We start from the raw sequence: 19,443 nt of genomic DNA, 5'->3' as shown, positions 1-19,443 counted from the left end.
TTAAAGACAAGGCATTGCTTAGTGTTTACAAAAAAGTCTTCTCCTTTTAGAATTCAGAGAAAGGAAAATGTTCAAGGAGATCAGCTACTTCATAACCAAATACCAAACGAATAATGTCACAAAGCAACAAAGTGTATAAGATTACAGTGTGCCGCTAATAAAATGCTCCGCTCCATCCCGAAGAGTGAGTGTATGGAGAAAATCTTCTGTGTGAATAAACAGGGATGTCACACTAGCTGTCGTGCTGTGTTTTATATCCTGTGAAAGATCACTGAAATCCTGTGAACTTTGGTGCACAAAGCCCTGTTCTTTATCAATGTCGTCCTCTATTAAATACAACGCACATTTGTTAACCTTCACTAAACCTGCAAGAAAAGAAACATGGGAGCTACCCGTGCTTACTTGTTTTTAAGGGTGCAGGCTCCAGAGCTGTCATTCTGACATTGGCTTGACTACCTCCTAAATCACTAAGCTGAAAAAAGCATAATGCCAAGAAAGTCTTAACTGCCATTCTGCTTACTTGCTCCATGTAAGGAATTCACTGGAGGAATCTGGATGACAGCCCTGGAGCTTGCACTGTAGCAATACCAGTTCCTATATTTTTTCTCCCACAGGTTCTCTTTAAAGGGAAGTACACCTGTCAAAGAAAATACGGGAGGCTCTTTCTTAAAATGTTAGTTATCTGACTAGAATATGCCTACGTCAGTCCAGAAACAACCAGGCAGAAAATGAAAGCCAGGATAAAGTTGGAATACCCGTTGTTAGAGATTCTGTCTAGTCCCCTACAGAACAGACAGTGCACAGTCCACACGTTTATCTGCTGCTTCTCTACAAACAGGAAACAGGAACTTTATTATAGAGAAAAGGCAGAGTCCTATCATAGATGCAGCTACAGACGTATACACACTGCCACCTACTGGCTGAAGATTATATCTGCAGTTGTTGCACAAAAAATACAAGAACACTATCTATTTATGCTTGTTGCAGGTTAGTGACTTGCAAAAGCATTACAGCCAAAGCAGTACAACAGACAGGCAGCGAACGTTCTCAGAAGGAGAGTTCAGCAATAAAAAGAATATCACACTATCGTGTTGTGGTCAGTGGTGTATTTAGGCTTTATGCTGCCCTAAGCAACACAAAAATCATCTGCCCTTACGGACACCGACCACCGCCATCCCCCCATTCCCACTCCCATGAAGAGAGCCTGACATTGACCAACAACACCCCTGCCCCCCACCTGGGAGAGCCTTCTACTATCCCTCCCCCCCTCAGTGATAGAAAGAAAGACACTCATCTTCACAGCTCCAGACATCCCCAGGAATAAGAGTCACGCTGGTCCCCATGGTGTATGTGTCCCTTCTTCCATCCCTTCTTCCAGGGAGCAGTGCTGCCCCCCTGAAAATTGCTGCCCTAGGCAACTGCCTTGTTTGCCTTGTGGTAAATACACCCCTGGTTGTGGTAGTGCATGGTATTGCACCATTTGTGTTCATTGTAAATGGTACCCCAACACACCTTTGCTGAAGTATGCTGCAATACAGGGCAATGCTCTGCTGTAAGCTGCGTTCAGGAAAGAGTCAGGTGGAATTCTGGCCTTGTTGATATGCGTTGGCAGCCAGTTCAAAATAACTGGGCTGCCATATTGCAATGCCTGTTAAACATGTGTGCATTACTGCAATACAAAAGGAAATTTTAATGAATCTGGATCTGCTATTAACCCTCACGTCAGTCCTGGACTGGCAAAATGGTAATTTGGGGAACCAGCCATAAAGTCCAGGGTATCAGAATAATGCTGAGTTGATGGAAGCAGTCCTGTTTAAACTGAACAGAGATCTCCTTAGCCTATAAATAATAGCTCAGCCTATCGGGGGAAATATACCCCAGAGTGTGGCTTTATGTACTTAACCTGGCTGCATACATGTGATGATTTTAATGAACACATATCTTAGTTAAATGGTGTTTTTTAGTTTAGCTTTAAAGTGTATTTCCAATTTTATAGGTAAATTGGTAAAACCTCTATTTTCTATTTGTTACATGTTCACAAAGCGTAGCTTAAATGGGTGGAGCATGTTTATCACGTTTTTAGGGTGGAACATGTAATATGTTCCCATACCTGGGCAGCACAGTGGCTAAATGGTTAGCACTTCTGCCTGGCAGTACTAGGGTTGTTGGTTTAAATCCCAACCACGGCACCTCCTGCCTGGAGTTTGCATGTTCTCCCTGTGCCTGCGTGGGTTTTCTCCGGATACTCCGGTTTCCTCCCACACTCCAAAGACATGCTGGTAGGTTAATTAGATCCTGTCTAAATTGGCCCTAGTATGTGTATGTATGAATGTGAGTTAGGGACTTTAGATTGTACACCCCTTGAAGGTTAGGGACTGATGTGAATGTACAATATATATGTAAAGCACTGTGTAAATTGACAGCGCTATATAAGTACCTGAAATAAAAAATAATACCCGTAGCAGCACCTGCCCCCCCCTCCTTCCTGACAGATAGTATGGGGAAAAGTTTCTGCCCACACAGTCACATCACTCATTCACAGTATTGTGTGAATGAGTGCCTACAAGCCCGGGAGCCTTATCGGCTGTCGGCTTGTAGTTTTCAATGAACTACCACGGCACCATGGAGCATTGAATCTTCCTGTCAGTATATCTGCTTGCTCGTACATCCCACACAGCAAGCAGATATTCCGAGATCTGCATGGCATCAGCGATCTACTGATGGCTGGTGCAATGCTTTCCAGGCTCCTTTGGACAAAAATAATAAATGCACATTTTACCTGCAAAAAAAAAAATGTGCATTTTTTATTTTGTCCAAAAGGTGAACTCATCCTTTAAAGCCCATCTTCGGAGAAAAGAAAAATGTTACATTTCAGCAGGGCTGCCCCTGCACTGCAAGGGTTAAGTGTTCATTTAGGTCTGAGAGGGAGAGGTTGCAAAAAACAGCTTTACTTTCCTGATCCTCCACTTCTCTGCCAGCCAGTGCTTTCCCCTGCACTCTGGCAGTGGACTGTCCTTCAGCATCCTCATGTTCAATGCAGGGCTATAGGCTCTGCATTGGAGTGATGATATCAGAGGACATGCAACTGCCAGAGCATATGTAAAAGGTATGTAAAAAAGTGCCTAAACAAGGATTTATAACCTGCAGTGTGGACCAAGCCCCACCACAAAAGGGAACATTTTTCCTTTCCCTGGAATTCAGTTTAAAAATTTATATGTAAAATTGATGCTTACCTTTTCACTTGGTTAAAAATCCTACTTGGCTTTCTCCTTTTATGTAATGTAAAGGAGGAGACTGGAAAGTTACACGTTTTCTGTAATTAAAGTTTTACTAAACCCAGGACCCTGCATTCACTATATCTGGTCTCCCACAGTACCCCGAAGATAGAAATGCAATTATTTTAGTAAATATAAACTGCTAAATACCTTTTGACATCAGCAGTTAGAGCAGCCTTGTGACTAACAGTGTTCAGCAGAGCACTGGTTAAAGCTTGTAGGAGGAGTTTCATTTCTGCTCTAGGAGGATGCAGAATCCTTGACCTCTGTCTGGACAGTACTGATTTGCCCTGTGCTGATCACATGCACTCTCCCAAGAAAAAAAAACAAAATACACCTCTCTAGCAATACACACCAAACTGGGCATGTGCAAAATACCTACAGTTCAGTCTGCCTTATCAGGAGATAAGAGGCGGTTGCCTGAAAAAGGGGAGGAACAGAGAAGAAAGGATCAAATAGCCTTTAAACACAAAGCAGAGCATTATCCCCTTGGGTTCCACAGTGAGTATAACAAGCATGCTTTACTGCATATACAGACTGATTCTACTGTTGTGGGCTTAGTAACACTTTAACCCTGTCTGTACTGTGCTGGCAGATCTTCATTGTTAAAATGTGCACACTGTCTATCCGAACAAAAGCTTAAAAATTGCAAGGTTTCTGGGATACACTGTACATTAATGCACTCTGGAAAAAAACTGTCCCTTCTCTGTCCCCTAATTGCACACTACAAGTTGTTCTGAATGACACAAGCTGCCTGTAAAATCCTGCATCAAAGAAACAACTAGAAATATTTTTTTACATTATTTTTAGGTATGCTGTGTGAATGGGGATGCAAACATGTAACGGGGGATTCTCAAATTTGGAAATACATTTTAAAGCAGAACTAAAGGCAAAACTTTTTTTTCATTTTGAATACAGTAAGGAAGGGTTATAGCTCGTCAGAATTTTTTTCGCCATCTGTAACCCATTGTCGACATTTCCCTTCACTTCCTGTCCCAAAACTAAAGTGAGGGGAAATCCCTGTAAATTAATTCCTTGGGAACCCCCAGATCACTAGAACTAGTGTCCCCATTATTATTATACAGTTTGCTCAGCGGTGTACATTACAAAGGGAGACAGAACATGCGACAGTACGAAAACAATACAATGTGATACACGAGGGGTTCGAGGGCCCTGCTCCTTCGAGCTTACAATCTAGGAGATGGAAGATTTCCCCTTATTAATTTTCTGGGGACAATCCAAAATTTGGGATTTTCGTTTACTGTCACTTTCAAAGAGAACGGTAAACAGGACAAATAGAGAGGGTGAATCTCTTTAATGGGAGTACAGACAGTAATAAAAACCGACAAATGTCCTAATACATCCCCACTCTATCCAAAACAAAAAAAAAGAATGTTTCCTTTAGTGGCGTCACTAGGGATGGTGTCATAGATAGATGGCACAGGGCAAGAGTCCAGTCTTCAGGACTCCATGCCCGTCCTGCTCACAGTGGCATGGTGGTGGGATAGTGTGGGCCAGGATCCGGTCTCCAAGTCAGGACTTAGGAGATGTGCTCACTGCCATGCTGCCAGTAATTCAAACATGGCACCAGGTCGTGCCATGTCATTGACTCACTGCGCATGCACCTGCCCGCAAATGACCAAGCATGTTCGAGCCCAATCAGCTTTGGAACTGCACATGTGTAGTTCCAAAGGCATCCCGCAATCATATTTTTTATTGACTGTTGGCAACCCTGGTGTCATCCCTCTGGTGGGTGTCAACTGGGTACAGTCCGCTCCCCCATAGCAATGCCACTGCTTATACTCTTATACTTTAAGATAAAGGTTTGTCCTTTAGTAGCGACATTTTCTTTCTACGGAGAGTCTCCTCAAAACTGAGAAAGTTATTACATAAAATATCTGAATATGATTTTAAAAGCCTCAAACTGTATACATTTTTGAAAACCCATCTGTGACATGTATTAAAAGTAGATTTATGTGAAGGTCATCTCTTCTTCTGTATTGCTGCCCAATACAAAACAAACAAAGCAATACAAAGCTTTGTCTAAAAATTGGTAAATACAAGTATTGAACCAATATACAAGCATGTACTCTCAATCATCAAATGCTTACGTAAATGTAGGTAAATTCTACGAATGTGCTGAATATAAATATATAGATAGTGTTGCTATATTTCAACAGGGCTGCTATAGAACAATACCTTGAAAAAGTATTCGTACCCCTTGAAATTGTCCACATTTTGTCATATTACAACCAAAACATAAATATAGTTTATTGGGACTTTATGTGATAGACAAACACAAAGTGGCACATAATTGTCAAGTGGAAGGAAAATGATAAATTGTTTTCAACATGTTTTACAAATAAATATCTGAAAAGCATGGCGTGCATTTGTATTCAGCCTCCTTTACTCTGATACCCCTAACGAAAATCTAGTGGAACAAATTGCCTTCAGAAGTCACCTTAATCTCAGTATAAATACAACTGTTCTGTGAAGCCCTCAGAAGTTTGTTAGAGAACATTAGTGAACAAACAGCATCATGAAGGCCAAGGAACACACCAGACAGGTCAGGGATAAAGTTGTGGAGACGTTTAAAGCAGGGTTAGGTTGTAAAAAGATATATCCCAAGCTTTGAACATCTCACGGAGCACTGTTCAATCCATCATCCGAAAACAGAAAGAGTATGGCACAACTGCAAACCTACCAAGACATGGCCGTCCACCTAAACTGACAGGCCGAGCAAAGACAGCATTAATCAGAGAAGCTTGGTAACTCTAGAGGAGCTGCAGAGATCCACAGCTCAGGCAGGAGAATCTGTCCACAGGTCTTTATGGCAGAGTGGCGAGAAGAAAGCCATAGTTGAAAAAAAGCCATTAGAAGCCCCGTTTGCAGCTTGCTAGAAGCCATGTGGAGGACACAGCAAACATGTGGAAGAAGGTAATCTGGTCAGATGAGGCCACAATTGAACTTTTTGGCATAAAAGCAAAATGCTGTGGGGATGCTTTTCTTCAGCCGGGACAGGGAAGCTGGTCAGAGTTGATGGGAAGATGGATGGAGCCAAATACAGGGCAATCTTAGATGAAAACCTGTTAGAGCCTGCAAAAGACTTGAGAGGGGCGGAGGTTCACCTTCCAGCAGGATAACGACCCTAAATATACAACCAGAGCTACAATGGAATGGTTTAGATCAAAGCATATTCATGTGTTAGAATGGCCCAGTCAAAGTCCAGACCTAAATCCAATTGAGAATCTGTGGCAAGACTTGAAAATTGCTGTTCACAGACACTCTCCATCCAATCTGACAGAGCTTGAGCAAGTTTGCAAAGAAGAATGGGAAACAATTTCACTCTCTAGATGTGCAAAGCTGGTAGAGACATCCCCAAAAAGACTTGCAGCTGTAATTGCAGTGAAAGGTGGTTCTACGAAGTATTGACTCGGGGGGTTGAATACAAATAGATGCCACACTTTTCACGGATTTATTTGTGAAAAATGTTCAAAACCATTTATCATCTTCCTTCCACTTCACAATTATGTGCCAATTATGTGTTGGTCTATCACATAAAATCCCAAGAAAATATACATTTTTGGTTGTAACATGACAAAATGTAAAAAATTTCAAGGGGTATGAATACTTTTTCAAAACACTGTATATTATGTCAGAATAAGAGATCGTAATATATATTTTCTTCCTGAATATTCCAGCATATGGAGCCAGTACATAAGACCCCATAGAAGGTCAATATACATTTGTCTGGAAGAAAATGCTGAACTCACATGCCAAATACACTGATTGAATTACTCTGCAGCAGCCATGTACTGGGTGCTGCTTAACATGTCAGGTCACAGGTCAATGGTCATTTGTCATTGAGCACCGTATGGCCACAAACGTCAACCTGCAGACAGAAGGATACCAGGGACATGTTACCATAAGAGGCAATCCAGATGAGCCAACACTGGTGCAGAATACATGATAGGAGTCTAGGAATGTCTCTAACCTTCTGTAATCTTCGTGACGGCACTGCCAGCCTCTGGAAGGCCCAAACTGTCAGCACAGGACAATAAAGACACCAGGGCGAGGTGTGTGATTACGTTTTTTTTCACCTGATCCCTTAAGACAATGCGACACTCCATTGAGAAGCCACATAGCTAGAATCAGCAGGTCTACGGTGTCTATTTTCAGCACCTTGTGTGGATGTCGGTGAAATATAAAACTGTAAATCTCCAGACGCAATGGTATTTCGTGACTAGAACTCAGCAAGCCATAGACAAACTATGGAAAGTACAGTAAAAGGAAAAAAAAAAGACCATTGGGCTTCATGTGACATTTTGAGAACTCTTTAAGGTGTCGGTCTAGTGAAGAACAGAAGCAATATACACAACAAAAAGAATTTATAGTCATTCCAAATACCCTTAAAAGGTCACAAGGCTATAAAAAATACAACAGCTTCGCGGTATGTTCACTTCAATATAAAGCTAAAATGACTGGTTCCTCAGAAACACTGAGTAAATATTATATGTCATAGTGTGATATTTAAACAGCAACTTCATCCTACCGAGGTAAAACTAAATTTTAACTCTCTAAAAAATTGTCCTTGTATGAAAAAAAATAAATAAATAAAACATATATTTTTTATTATTTTTTTAATTTTTTTCCATACAGGGACAATTTTCTAGAGAGTTAAAATTTTGTGTATATATATATATATATATATATATATACACATATATATATATATATATATATATATATACACATATATATATATATACACATACATACACACACACACACACACACATACAGACTATATATATATATATATATATATATATATATATAAATATATAATATATATAATAAATATATAATATAATATATAATATAATATATAATAAATATATATATATATATATATATATATATATATATATACTAAATACTAGGAATTCATATATATATGTCCCTGGAGTCCAGCATGGTCTTCCATGCAGCCAAAGTTCTCCTTGCACCACTCTGCTAAGGTGCCACCATCTTGAAACTGCTGTTCAGGGAGATTTTGCGCATACAGGCACGGCCATGAGTCTCTGCAAAGTCCCAATTACCAGACATGCAGCAAGTCTCCGCCAGGACCAATAGAACTGTTAGAAACTGCAGTAAAGAACAGAAAACAGAGCGCACCAACCTTGCGCATTACCTCAGTAAACAATTAGATTTATTGATAGAGGAAATGTATCAAAGCTCTGATGAAGAAGGGACCCCCCCCCCCCTTTGAAACGCGTCAGCTTCATCCTGAGAGCCACCCTTCCTGATGAGATTTGAACGTGTCTCCTAACCTAGGAACTTGGTTCCAGGATTTGATATGCCTGTTTTATTGCTACTCTTGTGAGTATATTTCCTATATCAATAAATCGAATTGCTTACTGAGTAATGCGCAAGGTTGGTGTGCTCTGTTTTTTTTTTTCTTTACTACAGTTTATATCGAGCTTCCCCAGCTTTATGTTAGAGCTGCACAACCTTTGATCGGTCCTGGAGGAACTTCTTCTACATATCATACTTTACATTGGTCCATCGGTCCTCTACTGATCTAGGTCCCTGAGAGCAGGAGGTGTTGTATCTGTTTTAACTGTCAGAAACCTCTGGCACGTGTGAGATCCCATGCATGCACATACATGCAGAAGGGATCTGGCAGGTATATGGGACCTGGAGGAGACCTGGGGCATGTCTGTGCATATGCTAGTGGCCCCCTGTGATGTGCAATGCCTGCATCCCAAAAGGCAGCAAGAACGCAACCCTACATCATCCTCTTCCAGGCAAGGAATCGGGAAGTGGCAGTATTAAAGACAATAAAAAAGGTATTTATTTTCCCCAAGCTTAAAGAAAATGTAAACCCAACATTTCATATTCCTAAAAAGTATCCTGTTCTCCTTGTATTGCTTCATTTGTGTGATATCCCTGGTGTTCCTCCCAGTCCCTCTGTTTTTCCAAAAACTGGCCACACTAGGCATGAGAGCACAGCGTGGTCAGTTTTCTATCCGTGCTGGGAACTCTGCCTGCTCTCCTCCAAAGCTCAGACTTATCCTGACACCCACACCCCCAACAAAATCATTCACTGGGAAAATCACGGTACTGCTGTTTCTCCTCCCCCAGCTCATATGCAGCTGAGAACAGAGGGTAGGTGATCTCTTATTTTAAAAAAGGGAAAAAAATGGTATATAATGTTTTTTTTTAATCTGTACACAAATGTTTTGCCTTTCATTTCTATTTTAAATAGAATTGGTTTTTTTGTGTTTACAGTGAGAGTTTACACATACTTATACTTCCATATCTGCAATTGTGTAAGAGGGAGGGGGAGGAAGCAGACAAGATGAAGTTATTTTTGAATACATAAAAGAAACACTTGAGAAACGGCTGCCTATTTAAAAATAAGTGAACAATTGTACAGCTGATCAGATGCCGATGTGGCCTATGAACTATGTGAGGGTCTTCAAACAGCCCACACATTACAGTTCAGCCACAGCTGTGCTTCACTTCATTATGGGAACAGCTGAATAGGCAACTGAAGAGTGCTAGGTACAGAGAAAATATTGGCCGATGGGCAATGATTGGTTACATCATTTCAGGAGGCCTCTTGGCCAATGATAATAACCAGGAGTAATGCTATTGGTTGACGATATTTCTATGCAGCATTTAGAAAATACACCATTTCACTTGCTAAAATTCAAAAGGATATTATTCACAAATCATTATGAACGTATGCAGTATACAATGGCAGCTATAGTCAGAAAATCTATAAAACACAACAGAACTACTTAAAGTGTTACTAAACCCACAACAGTAAAATCAGTCTGTATATGCAGTAAAGCATGCTTGTTATACTCACTGTGGAACCTAAGGGGTTAATCCTCTGCATTGTGTAAAAACGTTGTTTGATATTGACTTCTTTGATCCTCCCTTTCTTCCAGTGTCCCCCCTATCTCCTGATAAGACATATCATGTAGAGTCACTCTGCACATGCTCAGTTTGGTGTGTATTGCTAGAGAGGGATTTCTTGGAAGAGTGCATGTGATCAGCACAGGGCCAATCAGCGCTGTCCAGACAGAGGTCAGGGGTCCTGCATCCTCCTACAGGAGAATGAAAACTCCTCCCACAAGCTTTAACCAGTGCTTGACTGGACACTGATAGAAGTCACAAGACTGCTATATACTGCTGATGAGAAAAGGTATTTAGCAGTTTATATTTACTAAAATAATTGCACTTCCATGTTCTGTGTACTATGGGAGACCAGATATAGTAAATGCAGGGTCCTGGGTTTAGTAACACTTTAAAAGAGTAGTATGGGTTAAGCTAAAAAATAAATAAATAAAATTATACTCACTTAAGTGGATGCAGCATCTGTCCCCCCACTGGCTTTAAGACTGAGAACTGAGCGATCAAAGACCACTGATCGCTCAGTTCTCAGTGTTTCGTGAGCAGAGAGCTGGTGACTATCAACGCTCACTGGAGCGCTGGGCTGTGAAGGGGGTGGGAGCAGCTGACTCAGGATCTCAGGAGTCAGGTGCCACTCCAGGCTTCTGGGTGGATCCCAATCATATGGTTGGGATCATTTCAGAGCCTGGACCAGCTCTGTGATGTCAGTCGACAGCAGGCTTTAGCCCACTGATGGCTGAAAATGGATCACAGGGGTGTAGAACGAACTGCACTCCTGTAATACCCAAGAGAAATAAAGCCAAAAATGTTTTAGCTATACTTCTTTAACAATTACAAGAGAACTGGTGTGTTGTAGTATAAAACTTTTTGATTATTGAAAAAAGATTTTCCAGCATGTCCCTTCATCAAAAGTGAAACAAACTGTAATGAGTGGGGATTGCTACACACTGATCTGATTTCAGCTCGTTCCTGCTGAACCGGCTGAATTTCGATCATTGTTTGGCCAGCTTAAGTATAAATTGCCAAAATGAAAGGTTCTAATCCTTCCTCATTCTATTAAAAATGTAACACTTTGACTGCGGTACCACTTAAATCAGCTTTAAATAGCCCATTGGGTTAATCTAAGATCTTACCGCCCTTTTTTCAATAAGGCAGTGCAGTGGCCAGTCACATTTCTGTACACACTTTACTGTAGCAAGATAAGCTTAGGAAGAGATCTAATTGGTGGTGATGAGTCAGAACGAGAACTCATCTTTCATAGAACTGACAATAGTATAGTAATTTCAATGATTAGTATGATTTACTGCACTTTGGATACTATCACTGCTTTTGCACTGCTTCAGTTTAACCAGAAAGTCTCATACATGCTGTCCAACATACCCAGCTCAAAGCTGAGCTGCATCAGCCACTTGTCTAAATGAGGTAATTTGTTGATCTGTTATTTTAATGGTTCTAAGTTTCCAAGATCTTAAAAAGCGAATTGGAACACTCCTGTGTGTAGTGATAACAATGGTAGCTGGAGTTTCTCGTGCAGGGTCAAGTGATGGACTTTCTAAAAACCCCGTCCGATAACAGAGGAATGCAGAGTAAGAGGCCCTAAAGAGTCTCTTATGGGACATACAAGATATACAGTATGCCGGACCATTGATGGCTACAAGTGAACAACTCAATATACAGCAGGACTGTGCTGAGAGCACATCGCATGAGATAAAAGACTAATTCACTTTACTATATACATCCCCCATCACTGGAGAAAACAATTCCGTCCCTGGTCTTAACCAAAAAAGCGGATCAGGGTCTCTTAAAATAGTAGCGATTCTTTTATTAACCATCAATAGGTACACGTCATCCTCTAGGAATTAGGCGTGAAACCTGCTGGCCAGAACCCCAAATAGGGTCTAATGATTCCTCAAAATAATTTTCCATTTTACACATTCTTTTGAGATGAACTCGATTTGAAGCTCTAGATTTTTGGCACACTTACATTTTAAGGACCCACAAAGACCTTATGCTGACCTCAATTACCCAACATTAAAATTGTTGAGTCCTTTTGTTTTATAAAGGCAAACTTATAGTATAGTCATACAAATGGTTGGAGGATTATATAAAATTAATCAAATCTTAATCTTAATCAAATTAATTAAATCTTAATCAAATCTTAATCTTAGGATATTTGGGTTTTGCAAGAACCCCGAGGCATAAACTTAGGCCAAAGCAGTTAACACTTACAGTATGCAAATCCTCCTAAAGTTGTAATCATAAATAAGTATCAAAACCCAGAGAACTTTTTTTTTAGTTCTGGATAGTAATGGGAGGGTTAGAATCCCTGTTACCAGCTATGTCCCTGCTGGGGAGATTTACCCCTTGTCCTGGTAACTACTTTCACTAGACTGAAACTGAGAGAAAAGCTTAATTAAACAAAGAGAAATTGTTGAAAGTGCTTAACTTCTATGCACACAATTCAATGAAGCGTGCAGGATTGAGCAAAGTTTTTTTGTAGATTCTACACCTACCCTTTAAACAAAATACAAATAAAGAAAAATGAAATTGTACCTAGTATCTGTACTTCTTGGGTGATGCCATAGACATCGATCAAGGCCCAGAGAGGACTGGAGACTTTAACTCCACAATGAAATAATATAGGCTCCTCATCATTGATGCTGTAGAAAATTCTTCCATGCCGGTCAACCCAAAATGCTAAAATATTGTCCCTCTGTGCAAATCTCTCTGGTAAAGCTTTTGCCCAGTACCCAGGTCGGGTAACCAGATCAGGGCATGCATACTTGGGTATGTCTTCAGTTTTCATTTGCGCCGGATCATGAATTGTGAATCCAAAACGTAGAGCTCCACTCCAGCCATGGTGGACGGACACGAGCTTCAGACGGACTTTCTCATACAGGTGAATTGGGCGACTGGTAAAGGTAATTCCGTTACAAAAGCTATTACGCCGGATGGCTTTTCTTCCATGAGTATCAAGACGGATGTTCTTCCCCTTAGTTTGGCAATGAAACCGTGGAGACTCAGTTCGGGAGAGGACAAGTCTTCTGTCCTGACCACAGTGGAGAAACGTGTAGCATGGTCTATTGGCTACTGGACGACTGTGATGGCTTGTGTCTGGAGGAGGTAAAAAAAAAAGAATGATAGAAGATCAGGTTTGTATGATATGAAGTATGTGCAGAGTCTTTATAAACAAAATCCCATTAAAAAGCTCTCCATTTGGGGATGAAACCTGCCCCATGCTTTGACACCCCATACAAGCCTCCTCTACCCCCCAGGAACCTCACCTGCTCATACATTCTCACTCAAGTCCTTTGAACTTACGCATTTCACCTACGTGTTTAATCTCATAATTAACCTTTGTAATTTAGCTCTTATAAGGGTGAAAGGTGTCAGCCAAAGGACTAGGGCAGGGATATGTTTGTAACTTTCTGAACAATAAATGGAGTTTTAATTGTGGGATCAAGTATGCAGCTATTACTCCTATCTGCTGCAGACAAGCTCAGGAACAGGATCAGCATATGTGGCTGAAAGCAGCAGTTGAACGTGGCTTATAGCCGTGTCAGTTTGTTTTGATTCAAACATTTCAGTGACGTAGGAGTAGAGGATCGGTGTGTAGTTGGCCCTCTTGTTGCCATGGCTGATGTGACTCCTCACCTCTTCTCCTATTCCACTATGTCTATATACGGAACACTGATGTCACCACTGAAAAACAGTTTTTATTACAGCAGTTTGATGCAGTCTAATAACATATGTATTCTTATTATATGCTATTGGTTATTGTGCTTTTCATTGTACCTTTGACTTATCAAACAGGCTGCACTTCTTTTATAAACAAGAAACATGCAGAAGTATAGTATTAAAATACTGTATATGTTACAAAAAGTCTTTATTTTTAATTTTTACACAATAATTCACAAATACATAATACCATTCTCATCAGTGCCCTGTCCACTGGCACTCATTGGAAACCTAAGAAAGAAATACAAAGGATGCCACAACTAAGCTCCTTTCTAAGCTGTAACTGTCAGCTGCCTTGCTGATATTCAGGCTCCTTCACATCCTGAATCACTTAACAAGCATGCACTAAGTGAAGGCAGATCGGAGTACTTCTATTGGGCCAATTAGTGTGAACAGAAGCCAGAAGATCAGTAGTAGAACCAGGTAACAAGCATTTCAGGAGGAGTTTAGTAATGGCAGTCAATGTATTTCTGGTCCCATATTCTTTAAAGTGTTACTAAACCCAGGACTCTGCATTTACTATATCTGGTCTCCCACAGTACACAGAACGTGGAAATGCAATTATTTTAGAAAAAAACACTCACTGGCCGCTTTATAAGGTACACCTTGCTAGTGTCAAGAAAATATCCCCCACACCATTACACCACCAGCAGCAGCCTGAACCTATGATACAAGGCAGGATGGATCCATGCTTTTATGTTGTTATGTCAAATTCTGACCCTACCATCTGAATGTCACAACTGCCGCTCACTGGATATTTTCTCTTTTTTGGACCATTCTCTGTAAACCCTAAATATGATTGTGCGTGAAAATCCCAGTAGATCAGCAGTTTTTGAAATACTCAGACCAGCCTGTCTGGCACCAACAACAATGCCACGTTCAAAGTCACTTAAATCCCCTTTCTTCCCCATTCTGATGCTTGGTTTGAACTTCAGCAAGTCTTCCACACCACGTCTAGATGCCTAAATGCATCTAAGCTGCTGCCATGTGAATGGCTGATTAACAATTTGTGTTACGAAGTAATTGAACAGGTGTACCTAATAAAGTGGCTGGTGAGTGTATAAACTGCTAAATACCTTTTCTTGTTAGCAGTGAATAGCAGTCTTGTGACTTCTATCAGCTGAGCACTGGTTAATCTTGCAGAAGGAGTTTTCATTCTCCTCTGACTGTCCTCTGAGGCTGCATCACCCCTGATCCTCTGTCTGGACAGCGCTGATTGGCCCTGTGTCGATCACATGCACTCTTCCCCCCAAAACAAATCTTCTCTAGCAATTCACACCAAACTGAGCATGACTCCTAGAGCTCTGTACTATTAGCAGATGGATTGGGGACAGTAGAAGGGGAGGATCAGAGAAGGCAGGATCAAACCGTCTTTTTACACAATGCAGAGGATTAACCCCTTAGGTTCCACAGTGAGTATAACAAGCATGCGTTACTGCACATACAGACTGATTTTACTGTTATGGGTTTAGTAACACTTTGGTTTGATTTGTAGGAGGCAATGGACTGTGGAACATTTTGTAGCATGGTAAATAAAACCAGGAAAACGTGGTGTGAAACAGCCCCAGGATACCAGCGCTGAAAAGTAAGATTGATACTCATAAAGCAACTGCTCATAGAATACTACACAACTGCCAGTCAAAAGTATATCCCTGCAAGACATGGCCCACTTCATAAACATCTGTTACATGAAAAATACTATACGGCCTTTTCAGCCACATCATATATTTCAGCCATTAGTAAACAATGGCATTCCACTCAGCAAGCTGCTTCAGCCATGCACTATAACACGTAGACTGAGAGATGGCTCTGTGTCTATACTAGATGGATATTCTAAAAACCTGAAAAGAAGGAAATAAATGGTCCCCACAGAGGATAAACTGTTCGGAAGCCTGTATACCTTCCTGTCCATTTACCCACGAGATCACAGCAGTTGTTCTGCAGTGGAAATATGCAGTGGAAATATGCAGTAACCATTTCCTTTATTATATATGAATTTGTTTCCAATCACAGGGCCCAGTGTTTGCCTGAAACGCAGAAGACGACAGGTAATGTAAATCCATCCCACTGGAAGTTATGTGCTGTTCCCCAGCCTTTCCTTCCTTCCTGGGGCCTTTGTGTTGGAAAGGTTTAACCCCTTTCCCTGCCTTTCAGCAGCTAGGTTACAACATACGAGGAGGACAACTGAGTTTAATAGACCATGGATGTGAATATATAGCGACTGTCCATTTCCTGCATTCATGGCATCCATAAAACTTGGAATATTCACATTAGATATTTATATATAATGTTACATAATTTGGTTGGAAAAGGGCAAGTCCATCTAGCTCAACCAATAGAAAAACCTACATATACAGGACCCTATACCCAATGTTGATCCAGAGAAAGGCCAAAAAAAAAAAATGGGCCATGCTATAAACCACAGTCCAATTTTCTCTAGTGCAGGAAGTATAGGGTCCTACATATACAGGACCCTATACCCAAAGTTGATCCAGAGAAAGGAAAAAAAAAATGGGCCATGCTATAAACCATGGTCCAATTAGCTCTAGTGCAGGAAGTATAGGGTCCTACGTATACAGGACCCTATACCCAAAGTTGATCCAGAAAAAGGCAAAAAAGATGGGCCATGCTGTAAACCATGGTCCAATTTGCTCTAGTGGGGGAAGTATAGGGTCCTGTATATGTAGGACCCTATACCCAAAGTTGATCCAGAGAAAGGCAAAAAAAAAAAAAAAAGATAGGCCATGCTGTAAACCATGGTCCAATTTGCTCTAGTGGGGGGAAATATAGGGTCCTACATATACAGGACCCTATACCCAAAGTTGATCCAGAGAAAAGCAAAAAAAGATGGGCCATGCTGTAAACCATGCCCCATATTTGCTCTAGTGGGGGAAGCATAGGGTCTTACATATACAGGGCCCTATACCCAAAGTTGATCCAGAGAAAGGGAAAAAAAACTGGCCATGCTATAAACTATGGTCCAACTTGCTCTAGTGGTGGAAAAAAAATTCTTACTGATCCCCTAGGAGGCAAATCTGATATTACCTGGACCGACAATATCTGTTGTTATTACAAATGTTAATATCCAGTTATCTTTTGTACATTTAAGAATGCATCCAGCTCTTGTTTAAAACAAGATCTGCTTTTAGCCTAGAAAAACATATTCCATATTAAAAACCAATGCTTCTGAATGGTTTCAAAATGGTCACAGACCCAGATCAAGTGGGTTAGAAAGTCATAGCGAAGTCCAGACTCTGGATTTACATACAGGTCAGTAAACAGGAAAGTACTGAAGATACTGGACCAAAAAGATACACCTACATCATTTCAGAAGGAGATGCCAGTAATGGTAACTTTCATGATTCCTCAATACAGAATTACTTTAAACCAGTGGTCTCCAAAACTGTGGCCTGAGGGCTGAATGTGGCCCTTTGCTTGCTTTTATCCAGCCCTTGCAGAATTATTCCCCCACTGTCAACAAACAGCATGGCATAGTCCCTGCCACTGACAATTGGGTACTACTCCTCTCACTGGTATCAATAATGGACCACTATCACTCCCATTTATACCAATGATGGAGCACTATTTCCCCTACTTACACCTACGATGGAGCACTATTACTCCTACTGACACCAACAATGGAGCACTATTACTCCTACTGACACCAACAATGGAGCACTATTACTCCTACTGACACCAACAATGGAGCATTATTACTCCTACTAACACCAACGATGGAGCACTATTACTCCTATTGACACCAATGATGGAGCATTATTACTCCCACTGACACTAAAGATGGCACACTATTCCTCCCATTGATATCAATGATGAGGCAGTAATACTCCTCCTAATATCAATGATGGGGCTTTGTTTACTCCCACTGATGCCAGGACATTTTCTTCTCCCACTTGCCACAGTCCTCCCCCCTAATGTTTGAGGGACAAACTGGACCTTTGTTTAGAACCTTTGGAGACCCCTGCTTTAAACTAATAGTATGTTTTGGCTAAGAGGGAGGATTTCCCTGGGTATTTATGAGGACACCTCCACTGCTGTCACTTTGTCCTCCTGGACAGATCCAGGCCCTCTACACAGCAACAGCTGAGGACGATTAATTGTTGGACGGACATGGTATATTTAGATCTCAATGCTTCTAAATATGTCTGCACAGGCTCAGGTGGAGCTCAACCAGATAGCATCTTCACATGATATAAATCAGCTACAGCTTGCTACAAGAACATTCCTACTGTACGAAAACATACAAACTAATTAACACTAATAAAACTGTCTTGCTTTTTTCAATGTTCTTTTTCTCTCAATATTAAAAAGGATTTTATTTGAGAAAAGCCTAATTTTGCCATCTGCAAAAACTGGAAACATATGACGACAGCTGCTTATTCATAAAGTCACTGGTGTGGGTTGACACATAAAAAGTAAAGGGTAAAAGTAAAAAAAAAAAAAGAAACCCCACATTGCATATGCCAACCCTGCTAATCCTCATGGAGCCAAGCTTCATTCACATCTGAGTGTACCGTTTTTCGTGTATATCTTACTGTGTTTTTTTGCATATTTTCATACAGCATTTTTAGCCATTTTTGAGCTTTGGTGGTTTTTTATTAGCCAATAGAGAAAAATATCATCTGTTGCATTAATTTTTGCTAGGTTTGTCTGCTTCAGCTTTCATTTCTTTTTTTATTATTATTTATTATAATTATTATTATTATTATTATTATTAATAATAATAATAATAATAATACATTTATTATTTTATTCATTTATTATTTATTATTTTTGTTAGGGTGATAATAATAAAGTATTGTTAATAAATACACAAGTAAATAAACAGAATCATAAATAAATACTATATAATATAAATAATATTTAACCAGCATGGATTCATTAAAGACAGAAGTTTTCAAACAAATCAGATTTTTATGAGGAGGTGAGCAAAACCTTGGACAGAGGGGTGGCGGTGGACGTGGTATACTTGGATTTTGCAAAAGCATTTGACACAGTTCCCCACACATGGCTAATGTGTAAGGTAAAGTCTACATGCTTGGAAAAATCTGTATGTAAATGGATAGAAAACTGGATAAAAGATCATATTCAGAGAGTAGTGGTTAATGCTTCATACTGTGAATGGTCTGGGGTCATCAGTGGTGTACCCCAGGGTTCAGTGTTGGGACCCTTACTTTTTAATATATTTATAAACGATATAGGGTCTGGGATTAAAAATCCCATTTCAGTCTTTGCAGATGACACGAAGCTGTGCAGTGGAATAACGTCCTTACAGGATGTCTCCAATTTACAAGCTGACCTCAATGTACTGTTTAATTCGGCAACTATGTGGCAACTGAGGTTTAATGTTGATAAATGTAAGGTTATGCACTTCGGGACTAAGAATATGCATGCATCATACATACTAGGGGGGTACAACTGGGGGAATCAATGGTGGAGAAGGATCTGGGAGTTCTGGTAGATCACAAGCTTAATAATGGCATGC

At 40.4% G+C, this 19,443-nt stretch overlaps 1 protein-coding gene across 1 annotated transcript in view; it reads right to left on the bottom strand.

Annotated features, from left to right (window-relative positions):
- Positions 1-19,443, bottom strand: part of NEURL1B (neuralized E3 ubiquitin protein ligase 1B) — a 99,686-nt gene that overhangs the window by 24,428 nt on the left and 55,815 nt on the right. The window contains exon 2 of the mRNA XM_089687394.1: positions 12,756-13,316. Within this exon, the coding sequence (XP_089543520.1) occupies positions 12,756-13,316 (561 nt within the window). The remainder of the gene's footprint in view (positions 1-12,755; positions 13,317-19,443) is intronic.

The sequence above is a fragment of the Staurois parvus genome, unplaced genomic scaffold (assembly GCF_062004578.1).
Source record: "Staurois parvus isolate SC_StPar_1 unplaced genomic scaffold, SC_StPar_1.0 ptg000424l, whole genome shotgun sequence".
Taxonomy (NCBI): Eukaryota; Metazoa; Chordata; class Amphibia; order Anura; family Ranidae; genus Staurois; species Staurois parvus.
Note: the sequence above shows the minus strand (reverse complement) of the source record. Positions and strands in the feature narration are given on the sequence as shown.